This window comes from Quercus lobata, chromosome 6 (genome assembly GCF_001633185.2).
Source record: "Quercus lobata isolate SW786 chromosome 6, ValleyOak3.0 Primary Assembly, whole genome shotgun sequence".
Taxonomy (NCBI): domain Eukaryota; kingdom Viridiplantae; phylum Streptophyta; class Magnoliopsida; order Fagales; family Fagaceae; genus Quercus; species Quercus lobata.
Genome location: NC_044909.1, coordinates 33066938 through 33076638, shown reverse-complemented (window position 1 = coordinate 33076638; position 9701 = coordinate 33066938). Strand labels below are relative to the sequence as shown.

Genomic DNA, 9701 nt, shown 5'->3' with positions numbered 1-9701 from the left:
TCTAATATAATATATTTTTATTTTATTTTGGCTTACATGAAATGAACACCTCAATAATTGTTAAAATATTGTAGCAATTTGTTGTGTTTATATATATATATATATATATATATATTAGAGTAGCTCATATGTATATAAAAGAATAAAAAATAAAAAACGTGTTCAACTGGCCATTTTACCACTCAAAAAAAAAAAAAAAAAAAAAGAAAGCGAAAAGAGTAGAATAAACCAAATTCACTGTTTCTTTGGCATTGACACTTTTTATATATAGACTTTTTTGTTTTTTGGAGAAGAATTTTTTTTTTTTTAATTACAAATTTAAGAATGACTTAGATCTCAAACAAGGGACTAAGGACGTTTTAAATAACTTGGTGGATAAAATAGTAAATATCACCTTAAATAGTAATGATAATATATAACAAAGTCCCTTGATTATTCTATGGATTAAAAGATATTATGGTCTCTCGATAAGAAGGTGAATATTACATATTGAACATGAAAATTTTAAAAGATTTAGGACCATTGGAAACATCTATATCTATATATAGCTAAAAACTGAAGCATAAAGTTTAATGTTGTTTTGCCCCTGTTGAGCCACATCAGCGTCATATCATTAAATTATTTTCAATATTTTCTCTCTCATTTTTAATTATTTTTCTCCTTATTAATTTGCCATTTTACAATTACACATTCTTTAACATTTACTTATTTTTACCTTTTTATCTCCTGACTACTCTATACCTTAACCTTACAATTTCTCTATCCTTTCATCTTCTTTGTATTTTGACTCTTCTTCTCCCAATTTTTTTTTACTATAATTTTTTTTTTCTACCATTCAATCCATATTTTTCTCACACAAAAATGCTCTCATTTTAAACTATTTTTCTCCTTATTAATTTGCTACTTTATAATTACACGTTCTCCAATATTTATTTACTTTTACTTTTTTATCTTCTCATTATTCTATATCTTAACTTTACAATTTTTCTATCTCTTCATCTTCCTTTTATATCTTCCTTTTATTTTAATTCTTCTTCTCCCGTTTTTTTTAATATAAAAAATTCTTTATTTTCTCTTCCATTCAATTAATATTTTACTCACACAAAAAGTTGAATTCTCTCTCTCTCTCTCTCTCTCTCTCTCTCTCGGTGGATGTTTAATTCTTTAGATTGATGAATTTTTATGTTTAACTTTACTTTAGGTTGATATGATATGGTTATATTTTAATTTTTTTTAATCTTTTTAATTAACAATTTTTTGTTTGTTACATGTTATCTTATGAAATTACAAAATGATTTAATATATATATATATATATCTAAAAGTTGAATCGTAAAGTTTAATGTTGCTGCGCTCTTGTTAAGCCATATCAGCGCTACATCATCAACTTATTTTCAATATTTTCTCTCTCCATTTTAATTATTTTTCTCTTTATTAATTTGCCACTTTACAATTACACATTCTCCAACATTTACTTACTTTTACCTTTTTATCTCCTCACTACTCTATACCTTAACCTTACAATTTCTCTATCCCTTCATCTTCTTTGTATTTTGACTCTTCTTCTCCCAATTTTTTTTTACTTTAATTTTTTTTTCTACCATTCAATCCATATTTTTCTCACACAAAAATGCTCTCATTTTTAATTATTTTTCTCCTTATTAATTTGCTACTTTATAATTACACGTTCTCCAATATTTATTTACTTTTACTTTTTTATCTTCTCATTATTCTATATCTTAACTTTACAATTTCTCTATCTCTTCATCTTCCTTTTATTTTAATTCTTCTTCTCCCGTTTTTTTTAATATAAAAAAATCTTTATTTTCTCTTCCATTCAATTAATATTTTACTCACACAAAAAGTTGAATTCTCTCTCTCTCTCTCTCTCTCTCTCTATATATATATATATATATATATATATTCTCTCTTTTGGTGGATGTTTAATTCTTTAGATTGATGAATTTTTATGTTTAACTTTACTTTAGGTTGATATGATATGGTTATATTTTAATTTTTTTTAATCTTTTTAATTAACAATTTTTTGTTTGTTACATGTTATCGTATGAAATTACAGAATGATTTAATCTATATATATATATATATATATATCTAAAAGTTGAATCGTAAAGTTTAATATTGCTGCGCTCTTGTTAAGCCACATCAGCGCTACATCATCAACTTATTTTCAATATTTTCTCTCTCTGTTTTAATTATTTTTCTCTTTATTAATTTGCCACTTTACAATTACACATTCTCCAACATTTACTTACTTTTACCCTTTTATCTTCTCACTACTCTATATCTTAAACTTACAATTTTTCCATCCATTCATCTTCTTTTTATTTTGACTCTTCTTCTTCCAAATTTTTTTTACTATAAAAATTTGTTATTTTCTCTACTATTTAATCCATATTTTGCTCACACAAAAAGGCTCACATTTTTACTTATTTTTCTCCTTATTAATTTTCCACTTTACAATTATACATTCTCCAACATTTACTTACTTTTACCTTTTTATCTTCCCACTACTCTATATCTTAATCTTACAATTTCTCTATCCATTTATCTTCCTTTTATTTTGATTCTTATTTTCCCCATTTTTTTACTATAAAAAATTGTTATTTTCTCTTCCATTCAATTCATATTTTGCTCACACATAAATGTGAATACTCTCTCTCTCTCTCTCTCTCTCTCTCTCTCTCTCTATATATATATATATATATTCTTTCTTTTGGTGGATGTTTAATTCTTTAAATTGATGAATTTTTATGTTTAACTCTACTTTAGGTTGATATGATTTGGTAACATTTTAATTTTTATCTTTTTAATTTTATTTTCTTTGTTTGTTACATGTTATCCTATGAAATTACAGAATGATTTAACATTATTTTATTACATAGCATGATTTGGTGTTTACAACTATACATTTTCTTTTGAATATTCTTCTACTCATCTTCTTTTATATAATTTTTTTTATTTGTCTCACATTCTCTTCCAAAAAAGGTGATTGTTCTCTCTCTCTTATTAATTCTTTCTTGCAACTCTATTTTAGATTGATGATTTTTGTTTTTTTTTTTTTTGTGTCCCTACTTTTGGATGATACACTTTGGTGGTGTGTTTTTTGAGTTATTTATCATATGTACTCTTTATCCCTCTTATAGTTTCGGTTTGAGTTAATTTTTAGATATTTTAGAAGTGAGATGATTATGTATTTGAATGTCTTTGTAAATTATTTGAGCAATATAAATTATAAATTTGTGATGATGTTTGGTTATCATGATAATCTTCTTAATAGAATAATAAATTCAAATAATTAATTTTGGAACTTAAAAATTTTAGTTGTAGGAAAAAAAAAACCATAACACACTATACAAAATTTTGAATAATATAGATCACTTGAAAAAAGAATAGGATTTCTATCTTTTATCTTAAAAAAAATTAATGGAATAATATCAATCAAATGCACCAAAGTTTTTCCAAAAAAAAAAAAAAAAAAACTCAAAATAATAGAATGATATATTTGTAGAGATGGAGAGATGAAAAATAATTTTAGAAATAATATCTCTAGTACATCTTATAGAATAAATTATACATTATATCACGTTACAAAATAGTTGTATATTCCCACGCATCGAGTTTGCGACTAATTTTTATAAAAATCCACAACTTCATGTTCAGGAAAGAAATGAAATCGATTGATGATGTAGAGGCTATTGTGACTATGAGAGCTTTTACTTTTACCCATGAGATTGGTCTTTCATCCATCATTATTAAGGGAGACTCCAATGTTGTCATCAATATTTTAGAAGTGGGAGATGAATCCTTTGCAACCCATGGTCATCTATTTGCCTCTACAAAATCCCTTACGGAAACAAGTTAGTGGTTTAATGATGTGGATGGAGGGTATTCTCCCACACTAGGGGCAGAGCTAAAACCACCCTTGGGGGGGCCACCCCCCCCACCCCTCCCAAAGAAAAAAAAAAAATTATAGTATGTATAATTTTGAAAAAAAAAATTAAATATTTAGCTACAAAAAATAGGAGTTAGCCCCATCCCCCATATAGTTGAGTTAGTTTAATAATGCTCTTATTAAAAAAAAAAAAAAAAATCCAATTGGTCTAATAGTTATATATAAAGACAAGGTAGTATATGTTTTTCTCAATTTTTTTTTATTATTATTTTTTTTTATAGTGAAAAATGCTCTTGTATTTATTAAAGTTTTGGATCATTCATGTCTTTGAAGACTTTAGTGGTTCCATTAAATTTTTTTATTAACTTTGCTAGAAAATTTTGTAATTTATATTCAAATGAAAATTTAAAAAATTTCATTATGAAAATGGTATAAGAATTTTATTTTATGGAAGATCAACAATGAGCGTAATCTTTATTGGAGATTAAGTTTTTTTTGTTGATATTTTTCAAAATCTAATATTAAACTAGATAACTTTTGTATACTCATTAAAGTTTATAAAAAGATAAGTTTGCATACAATATATCTATAAATTATGACTTACTCTGGTATTAAAATATTAAGGTTTACACACACGTGTGTGTGTATATATATATATATTTGTTTTTACACATGTGCATGGGGTTTTGTTTTGACTAATATTACTGGCACAATTTTGCCTCCCAAACAAAAATCCTAAGTCTGCACCGGCTCCACACCTTCATGATGTTCTTTTTGCCAATTATGGCTAATTTTCTCTTTTAATGATAGTTCCAGTTTTTTCTTCTCAAAAAAAAGAAAAAAAAAGAAGAAGAAATCATTAACAAGATACACCGGTCTTGAATATGAAGATCTTTGAATGAATTTTCAATATAAAACAACCATGTTTGTTTCCGATGTGAAGATTTGTTTCATATGTGAAGATAATCAATTTTCATAATTTTCACACACGGCCAAAATGGTGAGTGAGAGTGTAACTGAAACTAAAACATAACTCAAATTTAGAAGGTGTAAAATATATGTTAACTCCAATATTTCGGATGTGATATGAACACGATATGTGTCTAAAATGGTGATGTGTGGCTTCTATATTCCATGTATAAATAATTAAGTAGTCCTGGGGCTAAGAATTCCCTATCCTATGTAGTGCACTAAAAATCCAGAGTGAAAATTCTCCCTTAAAAGCGATCACTCCTTGAGGTGGTGCTTCGCTTTTGACTTTTGAATAACGTTAGGCTTAGCCAAACATTTTCAAAATTTTCAACGGAACAATTATTATATTTCAATCAAATATCTAAAATCCTGCCTGATTATTTCCTAAAAATATCACCTTTGCTCATAAAATATCTCGACGGAAAAGGCGATGATGATTGATGTCAATAACTTTTAGTTGTATGATTCAAACCCCTGTTGTTGTGAAAAAATTATTAGGTCAATCAGGAGGACCGTTGATACAGTCATCCCAAACAAAGAAATAATAACAATTCAGCAATCTTTTCAATGAACTAATAATTTCTCGTGACTGTGGGCAAATATCAAATTGCTAAAGGAGGATGGTTATAAGTGCTGAAGTCTTACTGCTCTAATTGAAAATAAATTAGTGGAGTCATGTCTATAAGACTGGATATGCATTAGAGAGTTTAATCTCCCCTGTCGCCTCACGGGTGAGACAGTTTTATGTAGGATTGGATTTATTCCTTTGGGTAATAGCTGATTGTAACATTTATCTAGTTTATATCTCACAAATGTGAAATTCACTTTCAAATGACACATTGAGATAGCGGGTGCAAAAAATGAGTTTTGCATCTAATTCATTTAGAAAGTACAACATTCAAAGTGTATCGTTTTTAATAATTTAGGAACCAGAAAAGAATTTTTGATAATTTAAATAAGAAAATAGAACTTTATATAAAATTTAAGGACCAAAACCATATTTTTACCTATGAGATAAATACAAAAACTTTTTTTGTTAGTTAAACTGGGTGAATAAATATAAAAACTTTACGATTGCTCTACGTCAATCCTTCGCTTATGATTTTTCTTAATAAAAATAAATAAACCCAATTGCAATTTCTTTCGTGGAAAAATATATTCGACATTGAACATATACTTCTCTTCTCTCTCAGCTGGTGAGTCAACGAAGTATTAACTGTCTTTATAATATACTTTATAAATCTTTTCTTGACCTGTACATTCTCATAGACAGTGGAATTTGATAGTCTATCATATGATGCATTTTTTTACTTAATCATTTTATTTCTTATTTTGAACTTCTGAAGTAAACAGAGCTTAAAGCAAAGTTTACAAAAGGAAAAAAAGAAAAAAACCATCGTCCTATGGCAGACAAAAGTATTAAGCTTGCGATTCCCGCAAAGCTAAGGCATTTTCGTATATTAAAAACGCTCACTTTCCTAAATTTGATTCAATTAATTAAATAAAAAGAATAGCTTCAATAGCCAAGTGGTAGTTTCTTTCGATTTCATGAATCTACTAGTATTTGCTTTATCTTTCAAAGTAGTCCATTAGCACAAACTTTTTTTCACAAGTTGTTGAATTAATAAACTACGATTAGTGGATAATAACCATAATGTTTGTTCATATAAAATTGGTGTTAGATTCTGTATCCATCAATCACAACTAGTAACTTTAACAAGTGTGAAATAGTTCTTTCATAAACCACAAAAATCATAGAAATGAGCACTATACAAAGAAAATTGAAATGCTTTACGCTTTACTAATAAATGGAGTATTTACTATTGGCTTTAAACATTGGGGACTTAGAAAGTGGGAGGTTTAAATATGGATTTCGTCAACTTTCCTTAGGCCTGAGGCAATACCTAAAGTCACCACAATCTTTGATGGTGGTGTTGGATCTTTCAGTCTCTAATTAAAAGACTACAAAAGTAAGAATGACAGAATGAGAGAGAGCCCCAAAATCAATGTATATGATAAAGTTAGAGAAGGGCAAGTTCTGGCTGAGTCCCCTGTGGCCAAATTGGCTAGCCATTCTGTAGTGGCCAATTCAGCCCGCTCAATTGGTCCTGACCCCGACCCATCTGTTGTTGTTCCTGCTATCGTAGGGGGCGAATCTCTTGAAGATTTTAGACTGCACAAGAACAAATTCCAAATTCTCAATTACAACGATACTTATGAGCATCAGGCAAAATTAGAAATTACTACAAGTGTAATACACATTCCACACTAATGAATATGGATGGATAAAACCTAGGTATAATAATTTAGGTGCAGGACATCGTTAAATTCCTACATATGGTTGTATTCGATTTAATTGTCTTTGAAAAAGAAAACAATGTTTGAATTTCAATGATCAATATAGTTATGTGTTGAATATAATTGGGAAACTCAATATAATGTAATTAAAGTATTGTATATAAGTTTTTTTCATAATAGTTTGTCACAGCAAAGGAATCAATATACAATTATATCAACATAAGAGAATCAAATTGTCCAAAAAAGCAATAGGTTTCCAGAAACCCCAATTCTAAATTCTTCATACAAAACAAAGATCAGCAGGCATCTAAACTCTGTTTTATAGCAAACTCAAACTAAGGACAACTTTACCTTGGAAGCGAAGAACAAAATGTGATTGTATAATCTGCTCCGGTACAAGTAAAGGTACTAGTAGCATCATCATAAGCATAACTGTAAGACAAGGGACAAGCATTCTTGAACATCTGCGAGTACAACGAAGGTTTACAAGTTGCCGGTGAGCTATAATCGCCGTTGCAACAGTACTCAGGTGTCCCAAACGCCCCACACGCACTCTTACAAGCTTGTCCACCCTCAACTCTCAGCTCAGCAGGACAATTACGGTTAAGGTCCTTGACGCAACCAGTGGAAGCGCACGTACCTGATCCACCACTACTTTCAACGATCATTGGGAGGTTATAACCATCAACGAGGCTCACATCGTAGAAGTCAGCTGAGCCTGACCCGAGCGTGAACTCGGCTAGTGTGGCTGGAGGTGTGGCTCCAGCTCCATTGCACTCAATTGTGCCTGAGCCGCAATCGCCAGTGGCGCAGGAGCCGCGGTTTGAGCCATCAAAATTGCAACCAGTACGGCCCCAGAATCGACCGGACCAGCCGGTTGGGGCTTGGAAAGAACGAGAGGTGGATTTTGTGAGCTGGAAACCTGTAGACTCTAGCTTCGGACTACCTGCGCTTGATAGAATTCCTGGCCATACTGTGTAGTCACACTTGTTCACAAATGTGAATGTAGCACCTGAAGCCCCTGTAAAAGTACATTCAGAGAAAAACAATATTAATGAGATTAGTCATCACTACAGTCTTGTAACTCAATTAGTAGACACATTTTGATGTTCAATATCCCCGATTCCCGAATTATTTATGGACTTATATTATGTCTTACTGTTTTTGTTAAAAATGTAAGAGGCAGAGTTTAAAATCAATGGGAAATTTTATTTATTTATTTACCTTTGGAAATGAAGAGAATAGCAAGGCTGAGGATCATAGTGTAAGAATGATGATGGCAATAGAAGAAAAGTTCCATAAAGAGTGAATAATATTATCAAATTTCAAATATATGATTCGATATTTTGGATTCTCAATGTGTAAAAAAGAAGGGTTTGAATTGAGACTGAGAGAGACAGAATTAAGAATAACAGTAGCCAAGGCAAGGCTTTTTGCAGTGATAGATGGCAGTGAGAGGAGGAATGGAGAAGATATGGGGAGTGACCACCCATAAACAAAGTGGCAACTACTTATTTTGTTACTCTCATCTTTCTCTTTGGAAAAGAGTGGATGGAAGGAGCTACCACTATTATTTTTTGTCACTCTCTTTCACTTGGAAAAAAAAAAAAAAAAAGAGTGGATAGAAGGAGGCTGAGGGAGTAGTGGGGAGTTCTATTTAATTGCTCTACGTTCCTATTTATAAAAGAGTTAAGCATAAACAACAAAGGGAGCTAAAGGAGAAACTGTCACTGTTGGAAAAAGACAAAGAATTGAAGGCTCTCTCGTATACTTGCACCTTAAGTGCTAATGAAGCTTCGACTTAGTGTAAAAGTGTAAAATGGCTTAAAAAAATATATCAATAAAGCTTCAACTTAGCGTGCAAGTGTAAAGTGGCTAAAACAAAATCACCCAGTTGAGAGGGATGATAAAAATGTGTCTCTGTGGGTTCTCCCCGTCCCTATTGTGTCATTGACGTCGGATTTCGACCCTTCCCTCTTGACCCTTTTTGGAGGCCTTGCCGACGAGTGTGTGATGTGCACCTTATATTTTATTTGATGGGATTTATCTTTTTATTATTTATTTTTCTTTTCACAAATATCCATTTTGTACTTGTGGGGACTATGGCCCAAAATAACAAGTTGGGCCTTGGACCCGTCCGAGGACACCAGCCCATCCGAGGAGTTAACGTGGCTTAAGCAACCCACGTTAAACATCACTGGAAACAAAGAAAACAGGTCCGAGGAGGAATTTCTCCTCGGACACTGAAAATCTGGAGCAAAAGGACATCCCAGGCATTAGAGCCCATCCCCTAAATACGTGAAAATGAAGGAAACACAAAATATCTAAGCAAAAACTGCCACCGCCACATTGAATGCACTACAGCTACTTTCCTGGCCGCATTAATGTGGAGAAGACCTCTGAACAGTGCTACCTTGGCTACCGCAACTCACAAAGAACTGAAAGAGGTGTCTGATGGGACATATGCTCAAGTGGAGGTTTGGATGATCGACAAGTGTAAAGCCCAGATGATAGGAAAA

The 9701-nt window shown here is 30.9% G+C and overlaps 1 protein-coding gene across 1 annotated transcript; it reads right to left on the bottom strand.

Annotated features, from left to right (window-relative positions):
- Positions 1-6596: 6596 nt before the first annotated feature.
- Positions 6597-8837, bottom strand: LOC115993599 (thaumatin-like protein 1). Its single transcript, XM_031117537.1, has 3 exons — positions 8407-8837; positions 7534-8203; positions 6597-7057 (listed from the first exon to the last, which is right to left on the bottom strand). Exons 1-3 carry the CDS (start codon positions 8480-8482, stop codon positions 6847-6849), a joined length of 957 nt encoding a protein of 318 aa, XP_030973397.1. The 5' UTR covers positions 8483-8837; the 3' UTR covers positions 6597-6846.
- Between the last annotated feature and the right edge of the window lie 864 nt (positions 8838-9701).